The 23,056-nt window shown below is 42.5% G+C and overlaps 1 protein-coding gene across 2 annotated transcripts in view; it reads right to left on the minus strand.

The window, feature by feature from the left end:
- Positions 1–23,056, minus strand: part of LOC138676646 (ras and EF-hand domain-containing protein-like) — a 60,479-nt gene that overhangs the window by 22,194 nt on the left and 15,229 nt on the right. The window contains exons 1-5 of one of the 2 annotated variants that reach the window (XM_069766149.1): positions 19,711–19,807; positions 12,196–12,351; positions 7,212–7,302; positions 5,476–5,571; positions 4,701–4,778 (exon numbers count right to left, since the gene is read on the minus strand). In XM_069766149.1, the coding sequence (XP_069622250.1) occupies positions 4,701–4,778; positions 5,476–5,571; positions 7,212–7,302; positions 12,196–12,351; positions 19,711–19,802 (513 nt within the window). In that variant the 5' untranslated portion in view covers positions 19,803–19,807. Of the gene's footprint in view, positions 1–4,700; positions 4,779–5,475; positions 5,572–7,211; positions 7,303–12,195; positions 12,352–19,710; positions 19,808–23,056 lie in introns of those variants that run through there. The other variant, XM_069766147.1, reaches the window with a different exon arrangement.

Genomic DNA, 23,056 nt, shown 5'->3' on the forward strand with positions numbered 1-23,056 from the left:
CTCCATACAGACACTTGCCCCATATAGTGCTGCACAAACGTTGATTATGGTCCCATACAGTGCTGCACAAACGTTATGGCCCCATAAGATGCTCCATACAGATACTTGCCCCATTTGCTGTTGCTGCAATAAAAAAAAAAAAATCACACTCACGTCTCTGTCGCTCAGGCCCCCGGCTCTTTCAATATTCAATGACCTTCAGGCAGAGGGCGCGCACTAACCACGTCACCGTGCCCTCTGACCTGAGCGTCACTGCAGAAGACGCTGAAGACAGAGCTGCGCCCGGAATGGGGAGCAGGTGAATATGCGCAGCGCTCCCCCTCCCTATTATCCTCACCTGCTCCTGGCGCTGTGCAGTCCCTGCTTCCCTGGCGCCGCAGCTTCTTCCTGTGCTGAGCGGTCACCGTTACCGCTCATTACAGTAATGAATATGCGGCTCCACCCCTATGGGAGGTGGAGCAGCTTATTCATTACTGTAATGAGCGGTAACGGTGACCGCTCACTACAGGAAGAAGCTGGGGTGCTGGGGAAAAAAAATGTACAGGGACCGCGCTAGGAGCAGGTGAGTATAATTAGACAGCCCCCCCTCCCCTGCCGACCCCTGGGTATGACTCGAGTATAAGCCGAGAGGGGGACTTTCAGCCCAAAAAATGGGCTGAAAATCTCGGCTTATACTCGAGTATATACGGTACATGTTAACACTTGTTCGGTTTTCCGTAAGAATTATTTTTATATATCAGTCATGACGGAGGCGTGATGAATAGTGATGAGCGAATGTGCTCGAGTAATGTGTTATCCGAGTATCTTGGGCGTGCTTGTGTAATATGTTCCGAGCACACATCCGGGGATTGCCCATTTGTTAGGCTTAGGAGTTAACTCTGAATGGAGACATAAGGTAATAAGGAATAATATGCATTAGATGTATCAGAATCTAAACAAGCCATGTACAGTTATGTAGGTTACTTACAATGTATGCACACATATGAAAGATCTTTTCATAACTTCCGAGTGCGAATCGCAAAGTAAATAATACACGTAGTGAAGCATGTACAGTGTAAATACAGGGAACCTGCCTGGTGTGCTACAGTTCACTGGTCACAGCCCTGATACTTAAGATAAGAGACAGCTGCCTTATATAAGGCACTGCATGCTGTGTATATGCACTTAGCAGAAAATATACACCTGGAGGTTATCCCAATCTATATTTAACATTATCATACGCTGCCATATACCAGACTGCACCTGTAGACAATTTGCTTAAAGCCTAACCGTTGTACTACTGTTTTATTAAAAATGAATATATGTTAAAATAAGCAATTTTGTAAAATATCTTATCAGAAAATCTGCTCCCCCTGGACTGATCAGTCATTTAAAAAAATGTCAATTCCAGGTAAAATCTGTATTCAGTGAAGACAGGTTGTTCCATTCCTGAGATAGGAGATGGCAGTTGGTGCTAATAGCATTCTATGTAGAATTCCACCCCTCTCTCCTCTACATAGAATGTTATCGGCACCAACTGCCATCTCCTATCTCAGGAATGGAACGACCTGTCTTATATAATAATAATAATAATAATTTTTATTTATATAGCGCCAACATATTCCGCAGCGCTTTACAAATTATAGAGGGGACTTGTACAGACAATAGACATTACAGCATAACAGAAATACAGTTCAAAACAGATACCAGGAGGAGTGAGGGCCCTGCTCGCAAGCTTACAAACTATGGGGAAAAGGGGAGACACGAGAGGTGGATGGTAACAATTGCTTTAGTTATTCGGACCAGCTATAGTGTAAGGCTCAGGTGTTCATGTAAAGCTGCATGAACCAGTATGTAGCAGTACAGACACAGAGGGCTAATACTGCATAAAGTGTATGAGAACATGATGCGAGAAACCTTTTTTTTTTTTTTATAAATAGGCCACACAGGGATCGTTAGGTTAATGCATTGAGGCGGTAGGCCAGTCTGAACAAATGAGTTTTTAGGGTACGCTTAAAACTGTGGGGATTGGGGATTAATCGTATTAACCTAGGTAGTGCATTCCAAAGAATCGGCGCAGCACGTGTAAAGTCTTGGAGACGGGAGTGGGAGGTTCTGATTATTGAGGATGCTAACCTGAGGTCATTAGCGGAGCGGAGGGCACGGGTAGGGTGGTAGACTGATACCAGGGAGGAGATGTAGGGTGGTGCTGAGCCATGGAGTGCTTTGTGGATGAGGGTAGTAGTTTTGTACTGGATTCTGGAGTGGATGGGTAGCCAGTGTAATGACTGGCACAGGGTAGAGGCATCGGTGTAACGGTTGGTGAGGAATATGATCCTGGCTGCAGCATTCAGGACAGATTGGAGCGGGGAGAGTTTTGCAAGAGGGAGGCCGATTAATAGAGAGTTACAATAGTCCAGACGAGAATGAATAAGTGAAACAGTAAGAGTTTTTGCAGAGTCGAAAGTAAGAAAAGGGCGAATTCTAGAAATGTTTTTGAGATGCAGGTAAGAAGAGCGAGCCAGTGATCGGATGTAGGGGGTGAATGAAAGGTCAGAATCAAAGATGACCCCAAGGCAGCGGGCATGTTGCTTTGGAGTAATGGTGGAACGCACACGGAGATGGCAATGTCAGGCAAAGGTAGGTTAGTAGAGGGAGAGAACACGAGGAGTTCAGTTTTTGACAGGTTTAGTTTCAGATAGAGGGAGGACATGATGTTAGAGACAGCAGTAAGACAATCACTGGTGTTTTCACTGAATACAGATTTTACCTGGAATTGAGAATTTTGAGAATGACTGATCAGTCCTGGAGAGAAAGATTTCTCTGATAAGATATAATACAAAGTTGCTTATTTTCCCATGTCCCAGTGATTTATGAAAAAAAAAATATCAACACAATGATTACGCTAACTGTATAGTGCAATTTCCTATACATAGAGCCAAAAAAAATAAATGATAACCTTGGAGGTATACTTTTTTGCAATGACTCTGTGATGGATGGATGCCCAGGTATCTATACTGACTGTGGCCAGTGTCACACATACATACGACTCCAGAGTTCGTGAGACCGACGGTGGCTAGAAATGGAGAACGCTCTCCTGGTGAGTCCGTGTCTCAATGCAACTAAGCGTTTCTTGTTAATTCAGCCTCTGAATAGTTATATACCGTATATACTCGAGTATAAGCCGACCCGAGTATAAGACAACCCCCCTAATTTTGCCACAAAAAACTGGGAAAACTTATTGACTCGAGTATAAGCCTAGGGTGGAAAATGCAGCAGCTACCGGTAAATGTCAAATATAAAAATAGGTACCAATAAAAGTAAAATTAATTGAGACATCAGTAGGGTAAGTGTTTTTGAATATCCATATTGAATCAGGAGCCCCATAAAATGCTCCATACAGTTTATGATGGGTCCCATAAGATGCTCCATATTAAAATATGCCCCATATAGTGCTGCACAAATGTTGATTATGACCCCATAAGATGCTCCATAGAGACATTTGCCCCATATAATGCTGCACAAATGCTCATTATGGCCCCATAAGATGCTCCATAGACACATTTGCCCCATATAATGCTGCACAAATACTGACTATGGCCCCATAAGATGCTCCATAGATGCATTTGCCCCGTATAATGCTCCACAAATGCGGATTATGGCCCCATAAGATGCTCCATAGACACATTTGCCCCATATAATGCTGCACAAATACTGACTATGGCCCCATAAGATGCTCCATAGATATATTTGCCCCGTATAATGCTGCACAAATGCGGATTATGGCCCCATAAGATGCTCCATTGAGATATTTGCCCCGTATAATGCTGCACACGGCCCCATAAGATGCTCCATAGAAATATTTGCCCCATATAATGCTGCACATGGCCCATTAGATGCTCCATAGAGATATTTGCCCCATATGCTGTTGCTGCGATAAAAAAAAAAAAAATCACATACTCACTTCTCGTCACTCAGGCCCCCGGCACTTGCTATATTCACTTGTCCCGCGTTCCACTGCTGAGCGCCACTGTGTCTTCCCCGTCCTCCGCACTGACTGTTCAGGCAGAGGGCGGCGCGCACACTAATCGCATCATCGCGCCCTCTGACCTGAGCGTCACTGCAGAGGACGCGGAAGACGGAGTGGCACAGACGGTGGAACGTAGGACAGGTGAATATGCCCCCGTTATACTCACCTGCTCCTGGCGCGGTCCATGCAGGTCCCTGGTTCTTCGGGCGCTGACAGCTTCTTCCTGTATTGAGCGGTCACATGGTACCGCTCATTACAGTAATGAATATGCGGCTCCACCCCTATGGGAGTGGAGTCGGGTCCATATTCATTACTGTAATGAGTGGTACCATGTGACCGCTCAATACAGGAAGAAGCTGTCAGCGCCCGGAGAACCAGGGACCTGCAGGGACCTGTAGGTACCGCGCCAGGAGCAGGTGAGTATGATTAGACAGCTGCCGCTCCCCCTTCCCTGCCGAACCCTGGGAAAGACTTGAGTATAAGCCGAGAGAGGCACTTTCAGCCTAAAAAAAAAATGGGCTGAAATTCTAATAAAAAATATTTGAACAATTATCCAAAGTCATGACCTAAGAAAAATAGTCAAAACTTAATACAGATGCTGGGAATAGGGACAATGTAACTGCTTACAATATTCACATAATGGAAGCCTTGGGCATTGCTTAGTCTAAGTCATAGATTAGGACTTGCTTACCTGAGAAAGGTCATAGATTTGTTTTTTAAGCTTCCCACTCTCCTCTCTGGTTTCTTGGGCTTTCAGTTCATCTTTGTGCTTCAAATCAAAAATACAAAAAATAAATGGCGTTAATAAAAATATAGTTATGCTAAAAAATTGCAACTGAACTGAGAATTCATGGGAAATAGCTGCAAGGTAGTCAATATACGGTATGTTCTCCTGTGACAATCTGGAGCACAAGAACTGCCAAGTACATGAGGTCTCTTACATGTATCCTGGGACTGTGCGAGATGCAATTTCCATGTAACGGAAGCCAAAGTATTTTAGGGTCACTTATTATAGGGGAAAATGCAGCTGAACCCTTTAAGAGGGAATATAGGGCGCTTTCTGTTTCTAACTGAAATGAAGTTCTCACAATAACATGAAACTTCGCATCAGTGACAGATAAAGATTTTAATTACTTTTAAAGAGGTTCTGCAGCAGCTGAGTTGTGAGTTACGCTTGCAATAAATAAAACATTATGTAGAAGTTCCGTGACCAACTAATCCGAACACTAAGATCTTACCACATATATTCTCGCTTTGCTTTTAGCTGCTGAGCTTTGTGGTTCAGCACAATACTACAACTACTAAACTGCTACATAATAGTAATCTTTCTTTGGTTGGGACGTCTGAAAGCCACTGTCTATGCACGGTGACATGATTGGTGGTCATGTGGTCAGGACCACCAGCAACCAATACACAGAATATGTAATACATACACGCTATTAAGTATCCTGCGAGGAGAAGCCTACCTTTGCCATCCGGGCGACCCTGGCATGCAGGTCTGATATTTCATTCTGGTGTCTTCTTTGCATCTCCTGAACTGTAGCTTCAAGTCTCTGTTCCTCCTGAGACAATACATAGGATTTCAGGGCAGCGTTTTGATACAAGGAACTAATGGCACATACATTAATTTCAGCTGTTCATCAATGCCGTATACTGTAGCAGCACACTCCTGTCTTATCACTACAATGTTGTATTCTTAACCTACAAAAGCCATGTGATCAATCAGGTAATTACAGGTTTAACAGTAACACCCCAGCTATGCCTTGTATACAGGCCAATTACAGGAAGCATGGCAAATCCAAAACGCAGAGAATGTGCCCAGCCGGATCCAAGTCATCATTCCCTGGGTGTTACCACTTATTTATTAACACAAATAACGCCAATGAACTCACCCATTAGTTGTCACTACCGGGACAACCCCTTTAAATGAAGTAGTCCCCTTTATTCATTTATTTTACTTACTTATACAGCGCCATTAATTTCCACAGCTCTTTACTGACTCACAATCTGAGTCCCTAATAGTATGTCTGTCGAGGGTGGGAGGAAACCGGAGTACTCGGAGGAAATCCACGCATACACAGGAAGAACATACAAACTCCTTGCAAATGTCATTGGCGGGTTTTGAGTCCAGGACTCTAGTCCTGCAAGGCTATGGTGCTAAACACTGAGCCACAGTGCTGCCCATTAAAAAAAAAAAACAAAAAAAAAAACATATACTCACTTCCAATACTGGCACCATTCAAGCAATGTTGACACTGGGTTGTTACGTCAAGTGAGCCCTGCTGCCTATCAACATCCGCTATTAGGCTGCAGGGCTCCCGTGACAATGTCATGCAAGCTCCAGGGCCAACATCGCTGGAACGGCTCCGGTACAGGAAGTGAGTATATGTTATTTTTATTTTAGAAGTGGGACCACTTCATTTAAAACATGTGTGTCCAGGTAGTGAGCAGCCCCTTTAAGCTTAAGGCATGTCGCAACTAACTCATTAAAGAGATTGTCTGGTGACGACAAGTTCTGTCCAAGTCAGATGATGGGTAATAAATTCTTGACCTGTGGGTTCCAAAAGCTGCAAACTGCACTGCTACACAGGCACTTTTATCCCTGATAGATGAGTGGTGGTGCGCATTTACTACCTGCACCCTATTCATTCATTCTCCATGGGGCTGTCGAGCGCTGCACTCGGCTTTTTCCAGCAGCAGCATACAGAATGAATGGTGGTCAGAAATTTCTATTTTCTTTACCACACAGGTTGATTAGTTTTAGATTTGGATAGGTTAGGCTTTTAATGATGGGGCAATGCCAATGCCAAGGATGCAAATTTGATTTCTTTAAGTGGAAAGCATTTAACTTTTTAGTCCTCTTCGAATTGAACCTTCAATTGTTTGATTGTGTATACTGCAATTCATTAAATTTATTTTTGTGCGTCGGCTTCACAAGAGGACTAAGATGACAGGTAACTCATCAGCAGCCCGCTTGGCCCCTCTGGGAACCGATGGGAGCAGGTATGCAGGCGTCATTTCAATGATTGACAGCAACACTTGGGGGGTGGGGGGCCTGCTTAACATGGATCTTTTTTGTAATTCACTGTGATTCTGATTGTTCTTATAAAAGTCTCGTATTCTAGAAATGATATCATTGTGAATGATGCCACAAAACAAACACAAAACTTGGTGCAAGATTCTTCGTTTGGGTCTGTCTTACCTTTTCACGAATTTGACTTTCTACTTTTACTAAATGATGCTGCAAATCTTCTTCCAACTCCGCCATCTGTAGGGCTGTGGTCTCCTCAGTCCTACAACATTTATGAACACGCTTAGAATTTATATGATATATGACGCCATCACACAATGACAAATCAGTAAAAGTACCAAGTGTTATATAGTAGCACACACGTTGGCCCACAGTTATGTACAATGAAGTATCTATTACCCTAATTTGAGCAATTTGCCAAATTAAAAAGGTGCATACCGCCTAAAAATTTGATTTGAGATGGTCTACACGCAAAAAAATAAAAAGTCAAATATCAAACATATACCTTCTGGTGGAAAGCAAAGGCTAAGTAGAATAATAACTATAGTTTACACCAAATTCTGCTACAGAATTTCGATAGACTTCTGCTACAGAAAGAGTGTGCGTGGATCCATCGTATCAACTGCATTGCCCCATTGGGCCTAAATGAAAATGTCTCCTACGCTTGTTTTTTGTGATTATTGACATTGCCACTTATATCGGAGTTGGTGTTCTCATGAACAGGTTTGTTGTAAATTGAGGGTACCACTTCTGATGGACATAAATGGATAGTCTTGCCACATTCTTATTCTCTGTATGTTACAGGGAAATGCAGTATTGACTGTAAAAAATTCTTGTGCTATCATTATATGCATTTATGTATCTTTATGTTTTACTAATGCATTCTCCACTATATACATATTATCAAATCTAACCTTTTGTTTGTTGCTCTAGTTATCTCATTAAGTTAGGGAATATATTCATCATGACCCTATTTATACATAGTGTAATGAGGGATGTTATCTGCTATTTATGCCATCATGATAGAAAGAGCTAAGCTTGTGGTTCATCGATTGGCTGGTCTTTCTAAAAAGGACTAAACAAAATCTAGGATTCACCTATTAGACAGAGGGTGATTTTATACATGTAATCGATCTTATATAAAGGGAGTGCGTTTTTCTCCTGTGGCGCCGAGTTGTGGGTCCGCAGCCGGTCAAATCATGTGACGCTGGGGGGGGGGGGTGCATTTTCTCGTCATGAAGCAGCAGAGGCCGGCGCTGCACCTTGTCATGCGCAGTACTGAGAGGTCTGGCAGACACACACGCCATCGTGACTAGAGCAGCGGCAGACTGACATGCGCAGAAACAAGCCGGGGTGTGTACATCTTTAGTGCTGTGTCACGCCAGCCGGCTCGCGCATTTGGTCATGCGCAGTGAGTCATTCGGTTGGCGTGCACGCCGCAAAGGACACCGGTGAGCGGTGGAATGCTGACTTGCGCAATAGCATGCGGGGCAGCCGATATGTATATCGATGGCACCTATGGCTGGGGACTGACATGCATAGTGACAAACTAGGGGCGTGAACAACTTCATCGCTGTGTCACGCTAGCCGGTTCTCGCACTTGATCATGTGCAGTACACTACTCGGCTGATGTGCAGGCCGCAAGTATCATCTGTGGGCGGGGTAATGCTGACATGCGCAATTACATGCGGTGCAGCTGATACGCACGCCGATGTCACTTCCTGGATGGTCAAGTGTGATAGGTAGGACATTCTGGCCTGCACACATTATATATGCTTAAAAGCGGTGCTAGAGCTGCTTATGGTCTATGGTGATCCTTTTGTTATCTGACTGAACTACAACAAAATGGCGGCTCTATAACTGCCTCTGTTGTTCACTTTAAGCACTGCCCACATGGTTACTGGTATATGTATATAAGTGGATGAATCTTGATTTCATGCAGCATCTACATATCATGGCCTCCTGATGATCCACTGAGGTGAAATGCGTACGAACCATCATCTCAACAAGCACCATGTTCCTTACTCCCTGCGGTCATGTCTTGCATATACTTTTAATTTTCAGCTGATAATCAGAGCTGAAAACTGATGCTTTTCACAATGCCTTAAATGACTATTTCAGACATGGATATTACCCAGTTAACCCATTAGGTTAACAGTATATATCAATAGGGTTTACCAGGGTCAGCCGCCGCCAAGTGGGGGCGCCAACCCCCGCAGCTAGGCAGGTGAATATCAGCAAGGGACAAGGGCAAGGGAGCTAGAATTTTTGTTTTCACATGCACTTTTTTGTTTTTGCACCATTGTCTTTGTCCGTGTACTGCACCCTGTTAGAACTAAGCCGATTCATATGGTTCAATTCTATCTACAATTTTCCTGTCATGTATAGTTGTTGGCCCATATGAGACACCATAATTAGGGGTCATTTCAGGAGATATAGGGCCAGCCGACGGTGAGTGGGGGCGCCAATCTCGCATTATTGTTTAGGGTGCCAACCTCCACTGACAGGTAGTAATTGATATAGGACTAATAATTGCAGGGGATATCTAGAGTGCACGGTTGTGTGTTATTTTTGTGAATAATTGTTTGTGGCTGTTTCATGGTTTTAAGATTAATATAAATAAATTTAGCATTTTATCTCGGTTATCAAAAATGTATAAGGTTATTCTTGATTGTTTTACACCAGGTTTTGGCAGCTACCAAGCTCTAGAAATTGGAAGAATCAAACAAGTTTTCTAAATGCAAAATTTATACAACACAGCACTTGGAAAATAGTGCGTGGTTTACCTGGATAGGGAGTGGACATCATCCTTTAGATAGATGTATAACATGTAAAGCCAAAAAAAAACAGCAGAAATTTGGGTGCAAATCTATGACTACTTGTGGGAGATGCAGATGTAAATTATGGATTTGAGTACAGTCCAAAATTTTGACACATTTATTAAAAGGTGTTTTTTGTGCAATTAAAAAAAAAAAAACAACTAAAAATAAATAATAATAATAATAATTATATATTATTATTATTATTATTATTATTAGGGAACTAAGTAATGTAATAGATAAACCATTATTTCTTATTTTTAGGGACTCTATAGCGACAGGATCTGTTCCGCAGGACTGGCGCATAGAAAATGTGGTGCCAATATTCAAAAGGGGCTCTAAAAGTGAACCTGGAAATTATAGGCCAGTAAGTCTAACCTCTATTGCTGGTAAAATATTTGAAGGGTTTCTGAGGGATGTTATTCTGGATTATCTCAATGAGAATAACTGTTTAACTCCATATCAGCATGGGTTTATAAGAAATCGCTCCTGTCAAACCAATCTAATCAGTTTTTATGAAGAGGTAAGCTATAGGCTGGACCACGGTGAGTCATTGGACGTGGTATATCTCGATTTTTCCAAAGCGTTTGATACCGTGCCGCACAAGAGGTTGGTACACAAAATGAGAATGCTTGGTCTGGGGGAAAATGTGTGTAAATGGGTTAGTAACTGGCTTAGTGATAGAAAGCAGAGGGTGGTTATAAATGGTATAGTCTCTAACTGGGTCGCTGTGACCAGTGGGGTACCGCAGGGGTCAGTATTGGGACCTGTTCTCTTCAACATATTCATTAATGATCTGGTAGAAGGTTTACACAGTAAAATATCGATATTTGCAGATGATACAAAACTATGTAAAGCAGTTAATACAAGAGAAGATAGTATTCTGCTACAGATGGATCTGGATAAGTTGGAAACTTGGGCTGAAAGGTGGCAGATGAGGTTTAACAATGATAAATGTAAGGTTATACACATGGGAAGAAGGAATCAATATCACCATTACACACTGAATGGGAAACCACTGGGTAAATCTGACAGGGAGAAGGACTTGGGGATCCTAGTTAATGATAAACTTACCTGGAGCAGCCAGTGCCAGGCAGCAGCTGCCAAGGCAAACAGGATCATGGGGTGCATTAAAAGAGGTCTGGATACACATGATGAGAGCATTATACTGCCTCTGTACAAATCCCTAGTTAGACCGCACATGGAGTACTGTGTCCAGTTTTGAGCACCGGTGCTCATGAAGGATATAATGGAACTAGAGAGAGTACAAAGGAGGGCAACAAAATTAATAAAGGGGATGGGAGAACTACAATACCCAGATAGATTAGCGAAATTAGGATTATTTAGTCTAGAAAAAGACGACTGAGGGGCGATCTAATAACCATGTATAAGTATATAAGGGGACAATACAAATATCTCGCTGAGGATCTGTTTATACCAAGGAAGGTGACGGGCACAAGGGGGCATTCTTTGCGTCTGGAGGAGAGAAGGTTTTTCCACCAACATAGAAGAGGATTCTTTACTGTTAGGGCAGTGAGAATCTGGAATTGCTTGCCTGAGGAGGTGGTGATGGCGAACTCAGTCGAGGGGTTCAAGAGAGGCCTGGATGTCTTCCTGGAGCAGAACAATATTGTATCATACAATTATTAGGTTCTGTAGAAGGACGTAGATCTGGGGATTTATTATGATGGAATATAGGCTGAACTGGATGGACAAATGTCTTTTTTCGGCCTTACTAACTATGTTACTATGTATATATATATATATATATATATATATATATATATATATATATATAAATTTTAAAGTCTGGCGTGTGACATGCCAGTGTTAATAAATCTGTCATATTTGCCTCCCTGAAGATCACTTGCTCGTTTATCATCATTTTTCAGATTTGGCAAGTTCTAAGAGAAGTAGCATACGCATATTGTTCTGGATCACTGCAATAAACCAAAGCAGGACAGATGCAGCAGACTTCAGCTTGAGGTATCATAATCCCTCACTTCTCCAGTTTCCAGAGTGACTTCACGGATGGACGCTTGCCGATTCGCGTTCTTTTGTTCACAATTTTTCATTTAAAATTAAAAGAGAAAAAAAAAAAAAAATCCACTTCAATTAAACAACACAGTAAGGTGTAATGCGGCGGTAGAGTGTTCCTGTGGCCCCGTGTACGGTTTTCATGCTGTGCTGCGGATATTACATCCTGTACCTCACTGTGTCCTAGTGGAAGATGCCCTCTGCGAACTTAATCTTATAGCCATGGTTACAGAGACAGAAAGCAGGTTACAATGCTGAGGCCCGATACAGATTCTGTTTTTTTTTTTTTAGACACAAACCTTTTTAGAATGGACTCCAGTTTTTCAGTGTTTAGCCGTTGAGCTCGGAAGTCGTAAGACATGTTCTCAAGCAGTTTTTCATATTGCTCAAGGAGGCCGGGTACAGACACCCCCTGAATGTCCTGGTGTAAGCTCCATAGCTGCTCTCTGGTCTCTCTGCAAAACAAACAAATGGATTAGGGCTCACAAGAATGCTACACCTGCCTCTCATTAAGAATTAGGTGTTATATTGTCAGTCATAAAAAAAAAAAAAAACAAGCGATAAATTAGCAGAAACAGCACAAAATGATTCTACATTGTCCTGTATGTAACATTTACTTCAGTTATCAAAATTGTAAAACCCGTTTTCTTTCTGGTAAATTGACAAAACCTCATTCGCAATGTGCTCACAAAGTTTCAGTTCTGACTGGGGAAGACTTAGGCTAGGTTCACATTGCGTTAGTGCAATCCGTTTAGTGGATACGCTAACGGATTGCGCTAACGCAACGTCCAAAAAGGGATTGCGTTCGGCAATCCCGCTGGCCAGATGCCCGATCTGCGCTAGCGAGGAACAGACCCTGAACAGCGTTCGAGGTCCATCCGAAACTAACGGCACATCGCAGACGCATGCCAAAAATGGCATACGTTTGCGATGCGTTAGCACATTGCAGTCAACGGGTGGACTAACGGATCCGTTACATAGCGTTAATTGTGCCATGTAATGGAGTCTGTTAGCGGACACCCACTAACGCAATGTGAACTTAGCCTTAGAAAGGAGCTGAACTTTAAGGCTATGTGCACACGTTGCGGATTAGGCTTAGGAATTTCTGGTGCGGATTCTGCCTCTCCTTGCAGAAAACGCACCTACGGTTCTGCAGCATTTTTTGTGCGTTTTTTGCTGCGGTTTTCTTGCGGATTTGCTGCTGTTTTTACCCCTGCGGTTTTCTATAATGGAATGGGTACAAAAATGCTGCAGATTCACAAAAAAGTGACATGCTACTTCTTTTAAACCGCAGCGTTTCCGCAGCATATTTTCCGCAAAGTGTGCACAGCATTTTTTTCTCATTGATTTACATTGTACTGTAAAATCAATTGCGGATCTGCAGCGTTTCTGCACCGCAAAAAACGCTGCGAATCCGAAAAGAATCCGCAACGTGTGCACATACCCTTAGAAAACTTTTGTAGAATTGTCAGAAGTGTTGAGGGTTTGGCAGGTTGAACTCCCTGATCCCTGAAACAGGGGGACAGAATTGCCCTCATTCAGTACGTAATATACAGTCTACGGAATATGTCTAAGGCCGGAGTCTCTCGCATCAATACCCGGCACTCGGGACCGGAGTGTGCGGCTGCATGGCGCATGCCGGGTATTGATGCGCGAGTTTCTCGCATTGAACTCGCAAGTGTGACGCCGGCCTCACACTAATTTTCTGTCTCATAGGGCAATTATGCTTAGCAAAGTGCTTCTGCCCATGTTTCTTAGCGATCTGTGCGATTCTCAGTACCTAGACTGCAAAGATCAAAACTGTTCTCACGTCTCTATGATATGTCAGTCTCTATGAAATGTTTCTAAAACTGCTGCTACTTTTAACATGCACATACAACTTCAACAACTATCACACAAATGCTCCTTCTGCTATTTCTTCTGAAACCAGCATACAAATTAACCCACTGTTTGCTTGAGAATGCATGCATTTTCAATGGAGGGAGAGGAATAACTGGCACAACTCTGGAAATGGCTTATCTCTCGTTATGAGAACAAAAGGTTTGGGCATGATTCAATTCTTCATGCCCGATGCCCACGATCAGGAAGTTGCAGCGCTTTGGACGCAGGGTATTTTCGCTGCATCCAAAACACTGCGCTCTAATCACGCAGGTAAATCCGCATGTGATCACTGAACAATGCGGACTTACTGCATCCAATACATTTTATTGTGGAAACTTCTGTTGCGGAGAATACGGTCTCCACAACAGCTCAAACCCGCACCGCAGGTGAGTTTACGCAGTGTCAAATAGAAGCGCGGTGGGAATGGGATTTCTATTAAGGGCACGTACCCTTAGAGGCCCCCACATACAGAAACACTAATCCTCCAGTCTTGGAGGGGTTGACTTCAGAATGTAGTAAAAGAAATCCAGCTCAACGGTATAAAATCTTCAACTTTATTTGTATGTGATTAAAACATCTTAGCATGCATCATAAGTCAATAGATGGGAACGTCACAGATTCTGGGGTCAGATTTTATACCATTGACCATTGATTAAATTCTGGTCATCATAGTCGTGGCAGCAACGTTTATTCCGAGCTCCAGAGATACTAGGCATCAGCGGTGAGATGTTTCTGACTTTACGCTAACATGTATGGGCATCCTTACAGTTCCGTGTTGTCATAGTGAAGCCCACTTCACTATATAAGGCCTCTTTCAGACGTCGGTGTGTCCGCTACGTGTGGTGACACTTTTCGCACCAACAGTCACGAATACGTGACTGTTCTACACATGTGGACAGGGTTTGTAATAATCCATACACATGCAGCAAAGACAACCCTACTGCATACATTCCTGCAATAGATCTCCTGTACTGGCCTTGGGCACCATATGACATTACTCTGTAATTGCTGGATACCTTGAAGGTTAGTTACACGATCTTCAGCCATGACTATTAACAATAGCATCTATTTATACAGGTCTTCTGTGATTTCAGAGATATAATAATCCTGTAGGAAATTACTCTGTTGGCAGAAAGTGTTAATTGTCAAAATCTTTAGGCTGCCTACATGCTGATTGTAGAGGTAATAACCCGGATTATGAGCGTATAAACACTGTAAAAAGACATGACTCTCAGCTGGCCGAGACTGGGAGCGCGAGGAATGTGGGCGATGGCACTTTCCTTTTATCTTCTACAAACAGGTGGAACTCTTAAGACCAGTTTAACACTGCTCCGACACAGTCACAAATACCGACTCCGACATCTCCATGACTGTTTGCAGTCTAGGTGGAGAATTAATGTGACTCTTCTATGACCCATGACTACGCCTGACCGGCCCTCGTCCAAAGTCCTCCATCACACAAGATCCAGTCACTGTTCAATAACTGGTCGCCACTTGGTGCCAGCGCAGTACCCCTTTCGTACAAGTGTAATGTACTTACTCTGGCGCATTGATGTACATGCAATCCAACATATTGATCGGCACATTCGGGGAGACATAATCTCATGGCACGACCAATATATCAGCAAAAATTAGAAATGTTACCTGCTTACTGGCAAATTTCTTGTGCACTTCCAGTTCTTGTCTGATCTCTCCTTCTAAAACACACACACACATATATATATACATATATATATATATATATATATATATATATATATATTTGTAGGTGGCAGACAAGGAATATACTATATAGGGTGTATATCTGTCCCAGAAAGTTAAGTTGGGAGAGATATATAAAAATCCAGGTAGTACTGTTTGCTGCAGCAGCTTAGATGCTAAGCCATTTATTTATGACTAGATGGCAGCCCGATTCTAAAGAATCGGGAGTCTAGAATCCATATATACTTGAAATTCGGCAGGAGCTTGAAGAGCAACGTCACTGGGCCCGCCTCCACGCAGTAGAAACTTGCTGTGAGGTAAAAATTCAAAAATCACACCAAAATGGCGGGCGGAGTGTGTCACAGTACGGCACGTTTCTGATTGGTCGCTCGCAGCAGGCGGCAACCAATCAGACACTGGACACTGTTGACGTCACTTATCTCCGGACATTAGCTCCGGACATTAGCTCCGGACAAAGCCACGGAAGTTTATAGACAACAAAAAACGTCAGTAAAAATTGAAACGTGCACATATATGGCGACTCAAAATTAGATAATCTAAATTAGGAGAACCAAGAGTCAAAACTAGCCACAAAAGTATCACAAAAGGTAATGTTTATTAAACAACTTATAAACAAAAATACAATAATCAATAATCAAGGATATAAAGTGCATAGTAACTGTATCCTAAAATACATCCATGTCAGCCAGGTACATAGGGCAGGAACATACAATTAGTCATAGACGTCAGTGTGAAGTACTATTGACACATAGGCTGCATTATCTCAGTACTGTGGTGATCTAATTAGAAGGTGTATTCTCAGTGGCCATATATCAAAAGATCCCCACAGAAACTGGGTTTGCAAATGATCACATAAAAAAGAAATACATAAGTAAATTACCCATGTGTACAACGAAGTCCTGTCCGAGTCCTGGACGACGTTCCCCAACGCGCGTTTCGCGTTCTATTGTAACCGCTTCCTCAGGGGGCTCTTTTGATATATGGCCACTGAGAATACACCTTCTAATTAGATCACCACAGTACTGAGATAATGCAGCCTATGTGTCAATAGTACTTCACACTGACGTCTATGACTAATTGTATGTTCCTGCCCTATGTACCTGGCTGACATGGATGTATTTTAGGATACAGTTACTATGCACTTTATATCCTTGAGTATTGATTATTGTATTTTTGTTTATAAGTTGTTTAATAAACATTACCTTTTGTGATACTTTTGTGGCTAGTTTTGACTCTTGGTTCTCCTAATTTAGAAAGCCACGGAAGTTGGCACAAATTGCAGGAAGTAGTATTCTAGGCAATTATATATTAGATAATTCCGGACCGGGTTTTATTCTAGTGATGAGGAGGATTTGGTGACGGGACGGGACTCCTCACTCCCACTCCCGTTCCAGTACAGGTAGTACTGGAGGCTTAGCCAGCTCAGCTGAGAGGTCGTCTCATTACAGATACATAACAAGGCTGAAGAAAAAGCTTCAGCATGTCACAGCCTCTGCACTGACATGGTGTGTTCCTGAGGAGGAAATGCACAGTGCTTAAATGTCCGAAATGCCGATTGGCAGGAGAGCCAAGCCCACATACATCCCTGGTAGCATGAGTCAGCGGTATGGTATGTTAGTTAGCACCTAGTAGGGCCAGTCTTTGTTGTTTTAGGTTTCTTTACTGTTTGTTACCTTTTTGGCTGGAAATAAAACCCCACGTTTCCTTATACAGTCACTGCCACCCTGCCCTACAACACCCTATCGCAACACCTTAAGTTTGGCCAATATATACACTGCTCAAAAAAATAAAGGGAACACTTAAAACAACAGAATTATAACACCAAGTAAATCAAATTTCTGTGAAATCATACTGTCCACTTAGGAAGCAACACTGTTTAACAATCAATTTCACATGCTGTTGTGCAAATAGAACAGACAACAGATGGAAATTATTGGCAATTATCAAGACACACTCAATAAAGGAGTGGTTCTGCAGATGGCGACCACAGACCACATCTCAGTACCAATGATTTCTGGCTGATGTTTTGGTCACTTTTGAATGTTGGTTGTGCTTTCACACTCGTGGTAGCATGAGACGGACTCTACAACCAACACAAGTGGCTCAGGTAGTGCAGCTCATCCAGGATGGCACATCAATGCAAACTGTGGAAAGAAGGTTTGCTGTGTCTGTCGGTGTAGTGTCCAGAGGCTGGAGGCGCTATCAGGAGACAGGCCAGTACACCAGAAGATGTGGAGGGGGCCGTTGGAGGGCAACAACCCAGCAGCAGGACCGCCACCTCAGCCACACTGCAAACAAGCTACATGCCAGCCGGTCTCCTCTTTGGTTCCTCTAGACTCCTGCAGTTAAAGGACCTTTGGTGATATCATAGTCACATGACTGCGGTGCATCAAAGGTCCTTAAGCAGTTTCAACTATTGCAATAGAAATGCTTCCCCTCCACCACCTTTCCCAAACGCCAGCCCTGATTGTAACTAAAGCTTATATTTAAAGCACAGGATACTGAAAAAAAATCCTGTAAAAAAAATTGCTGGGGCTTATTTTTGGAGAAACACTACTTGTTTTTTCATCTACCTTGAAACACTCCAGGGCTCCCATAAAGCCAGAGCTGTCAATCAAGGAAGAAGAGGGCAGAGATAGATGGAAGACAAGTATGTGGGAAGGTGCGCTGAACTGTTTGTACATGTCAAGGTTGCACTGAGCACTTGTGTGTTGTCTCATTTGACCTGAAGGAATAGGAAAACTAAAGGTGATCTTCTCAGAAGGATTAGAGCTGAATGTACCCAAGATGTGGTATTTTCTGCAATTAGAAGACTGAAGGTAAAAAATTAAATCTGTCTCATCGATAATAATGGAGCATGAAAACAGACAGCGCTCCTATATATTGAGCATTTGTTCACTTGCATTCCACAGGACTGACACAAATGAACTGTACGGTACTTTAATACAGACAAGTGACCTGGGCTTATAGAGAAGAAACGAAGGTGAAGCATACTGAAAGGTATGAGAAGATGTATGCACTGCCCTATGATCAGGCTGCCATCAGAGAGTGTCACCCTGTAGTGCTTAGGGCACTAACGGCATTAGGAATCTATAAAATATTAAATGTAAACACAAATGCAAAAAGAATCAAGTACTTATCGGGGCTATCCTACACAACTCCATGGACGTCAAACCTAAGTACGCGTGCAGTACACCTTCCTAGTACATGGAACTAGGTGACTGCAGTACCCAATACATTTATTAGTGGGCCTGACTAGGTAAAATATATATATATATATATATATATATATATATATATATATATATATATATATATATATATATACATATATACATATATATATATATATATATATATATATATCTATATCTATAGTACACTTGGGCTATGTGCCCACAATCCAGAAGTGGCAGCGCTTTGGATGCAGCATATTTTCACTGCATTCTGCAGATCTGCATGTGTTCACTTAACCATGTGGACTTACCGCAGACAAAATATTCTATTGATTTTACATTTCTGTTGCGGACACCACCGTCTCCGCAATAGAAATTGACATGCTGCGCTCTTTTAAGACTTGTCAGTTTCGGTGGGAGATCCGCAGTTGCACATAGATGCACAGTGGACATGGGATTTCTAGAAAGCGTCCAACCCACACCAATATCTGATCGTGGGTACGTGCCCGTGATAAGAAATAAAGACCAAAAGTGGTTCTTCAGCCACACACAGCATCGAGTACTCCTGTAAAATGACACAAACAATTGATCCCACTAGTACCACAGAAATAATATATTCAAGTCCCCTTGGCTGCATATCTCGGGAGACATGCAGCTGCAAGGACTCGAACATATTAGTCTAGCACGCCGAAGACCGTTAGCACCCGGACATGCTCAGATAACCCCTTATCCGACAACGTTCACCCATCACTATTTAGAACTTTTCATACATGTGATACTTCATGAAGAAAATGGACACAAAAATATTTTATTTTTAATGTAATTTGAGAAACACTTTGGTAATAAGAGCTCTGGCCCTTTAAGAGAGAAGGAGCCTGTAGTCAGAATTGGACTCTCCACTGGCTCATTATTTTAGGCCTCATTCACACATCAATGTTTAACTACATACAAGATAAAAAAAATTGTCATTCATGTGTTTTTTACCATCAGTGTTTTTCATGAACGGATAAATAAATGACAAAACCTCTCCTATACCTTGCAATGTTAAACATGTTCAGCACACTGATGCCATCCATGTACTGTACGTGCTTTTCACTGACCCACAGACTTGTATTTAAGCTTTTCATTCGTGCTGCCAGAGGAAAAAAACAAAAAACATATGTATGCATATGTCTTGCATGGACCCTTGGTCCGTGAAAAACATGGACATGTGAATAGCAAAATAGGTTATAATGGGTACGTGTTGTATCTGTGAGAAAAAGAGATACAACATGGACGTGGAATACGGATGTCTGAATGAGGCCTTAGACAGCTTTGTGAGGCTTCCCGCTTCTGAGATAGGATATACAGGTGCTTCTCACAAAATTAGAATATTATCCAAAAGTTAATTTATTTCAGTTCTTCAATACAAAAAGTGAAACTCATATATTATATAGAGTAATTTCAAATTGTGATCTATTTCAAGTGATTACTTCTGTTAATGTTGAGGATTATGGCTTAAAGCCAATGAAAACCCAAGTAAATTAGAATACTTTATAACACCAGCTTGAAAAATGATTTTAAAATCAGAAATGTTGGCCTACTGAAATGTATGTTCAGTAAATGCACTCAATACTTGGTCGGGGCTCCTTTTGCATCAATTATTGCATCAATGCAGCATGGAGGCGATCAGTCTGTGACACTGCTGAGGTGTTATGGAAGCCCAGGTTGCTTTGATAGCAGCCTTCAGCTCGTCTGCATTGTTGGGTCTGGTGTCTCATCTTCCTCTTGACAATACCCCACAGGTTAAGGTCAGATGAGTTTGCTGGCCAATCAAGCACAGTGTTACTGTTGTTTTTACACCAGGTATTGGTAGTTTTGCCAGTGTGGACAGGTGCCAAGTCCTGCTGGAGAACGAAATTCCCATCTGCAAAAAACTTGTCAGCAGAGGGAAGCATGAAGTGCTCAAAAATTTTCCTAGTAGCTGGCGGCGCTGACTTTGGTCTTGATAAAACACAGTGGTCCTACACCAGCAGATAACATGGCTCCCCAAACCATCACTGATTGTGGAAACTTCACACTAGACCTCAAGCAGCTTGGATTGTGGCCACTTCACTCTTCCTCCAGACTCTGGGACCTTGATTTCCAAATGAAATGCTAAATGTACTTTCATATGAAAACACCTTGGACCACTGAGCAACAGACCAGTTCTTTTTCTCCTTGGCCCAGGTAAGACGCTTCTGGCGTCTATTGGTCATGAGTTGCTTGACACAAGGAATGCAACACTTGTAGCCCATGTCCTGGATATGTCTGTGTGTGGTGGCTCTTGAAGCAATGACTCCAGCAGCAGTCCACTCCTTGTGAATCTCCCCCAAATTTTTGAATGGCCTATTCTTAATCCTTTCAAGGCTGCGGTTATCCCGGTTGCTTGAGCACCTTTTTCTACCAAGCTTTTTGCTTCCACTCAACTTTCCATTAATATGCTTGGATACAGCACTCTGAACAGCCAGCTTCTTTAGCAATGACCTTTTGTGGCTTACCCTCCTTGTGGAGTGTGTCAATGATTGCCTTCTGGTTATCTGTCAAGTCAGCAGTCTTCCCCATGATTGTGGAGCCTACTGAAACAGACTAAGGGGCCTTTTTAAATACACCTGCAGTGTGTCTTCAAGAAAATGGCGCCGGAAAGCGCGGACTGCGCAGGCGCTGATTCCGGCAGCAGGAGGACGAAGAAAATGGTCGGAAAGGAATGGAGTAAGTAACAAATTGCTGTGGCATGAAGTGCCACAGCATAATCAGGGCGCAAATATGTGCACGGTGTCCCCCTGCTCCCGACCCCCTGCTCCCAGCAGTCTGCGCCTTCCGGTGCCATTTTTTTCCCTGACACTCTATAATGTAACGCTAGGAGCGTCGCGCCTGCGCAGTCTATAAAGGCTTCGGACAGAGTGACGCTCCCAGAGTTATATTATAGATGCAGCAGTGCTGGGTTAGCACAAAGAGCAGAGGTTCTGGAATCCTACAACTTGGAGGTTAGGACTGTGAATTTTGTTAGAAAATTGGGTCCTTCCATGGGACGCTTGGACATCTTTTGTCATTTATAAGATTCACCAGTCTGAGGATACCCAGTCAAATAAAAAGGGCAGCCCAAGACTGGTGATACTTGCGTTAAGGGTGTAGTAAACTAATTGGACAAGCACTTCGTAAATGAAACAATGCCCTATGTAAAAGTAAAACAGTATATGCTCAACTCCCTAAATGGCGGCTTTCATGCCATAAAATAAAAAATAAAAAATTACTGGAACGGTGCGGCTTCGGGGGCGAGTTTATGCTGTTTTTATTTTGTATGGGACATGGTTTCATTTGAAGCGGCTGTACAAGTAGTGGAAAACACTTTTGCTCAGTGTCAGTATAAGCAGACAACGCACTCGGCAAGTATTTACTTGCGTCATATGCATATTCAACCCAACTTTACAATTTAATAACAGGGGCAGCCTCTGAGAAATAAGTATTCGGTATGATCTCCATATACCAAGTTCTGTCGTATCATAGTTCTAACACTTGCAAATATTATCAAAGGTTTAGGTTCTTTTTCTTTTTAAAGGGATCCTATCAGTCATGCTGACCTGCAAACAGCACGGTTCAGAGAACAGCTCTGTTCCTACAAACATGCAAATTGGAAGCATACCTTGCTGGGGACGAGATGACTAGTCAGAGGCATGTCCCCACAAGATTCTCCATGACTGACAGGTTGCACAGTGTGCAGGGTGGGGACACACTGAAGGGTCCAGTTATTCTCGTCACCCTGTTTCGGACCCCCCGTTTCACAATATTTTTTTCTCTGAAATGCTGCAGTGTTTCATGATGAAATGTGGCAATAACTGAACCAGTCTCAGATTCTCTGGTTCGGGCAGCATGAATCGTGTGACAGGTCCCCTTAAGGCTGTGTGCACACGTTGCTGATTTTTCGAGTTTTTTTCGCACGATAAAAACGCTATAAAACCGCAAAAAAAAGACGCATACATTATGCATCCCATCATTTTGAATGAATACTGCATGTTTTGTGCACATGATGTGTTTTTTTCCGCGAAAAAAAACGCATCGCGGTAAAAAACGCAGCATATTCATTAATTTTGCGGGGGTTTTTTTGCTGATTTCCCACTAAAATGCATTGGGAAATGTCCGGAAAAAAAAAAAACGCATCAAAAACGCACCCAAAACGCGCATGCAGATTTCTTGCAGAAAATTTCAGGTTTTTCTCAGGAATTTTTTGCAAGAAATCCTGAACGTGTGCACATAGCTTAAAAGGAACATGCCACGTGAAAAATAAGCTGGTAATCTACAAGTAGTGATGAGCTAATGTGCGCGGATGACATCTTATCTGATTATCTGGGAGTGCTGGTATAAT

Source organism: Ranitomeya imitator, chromosome 4 (genome assembly GCF_032444005.1).
Source record: "Ranitomeya imitator isolate aRanImi1 chromosome 4, aRanImi1.pri, whole genome shotgun sequence".
NCBI lineage: Eukaryota > Metazoa > Chordata > Amphibia > Anura > Dendrobatidae > Ranitomeya > Ranitomeya imitator.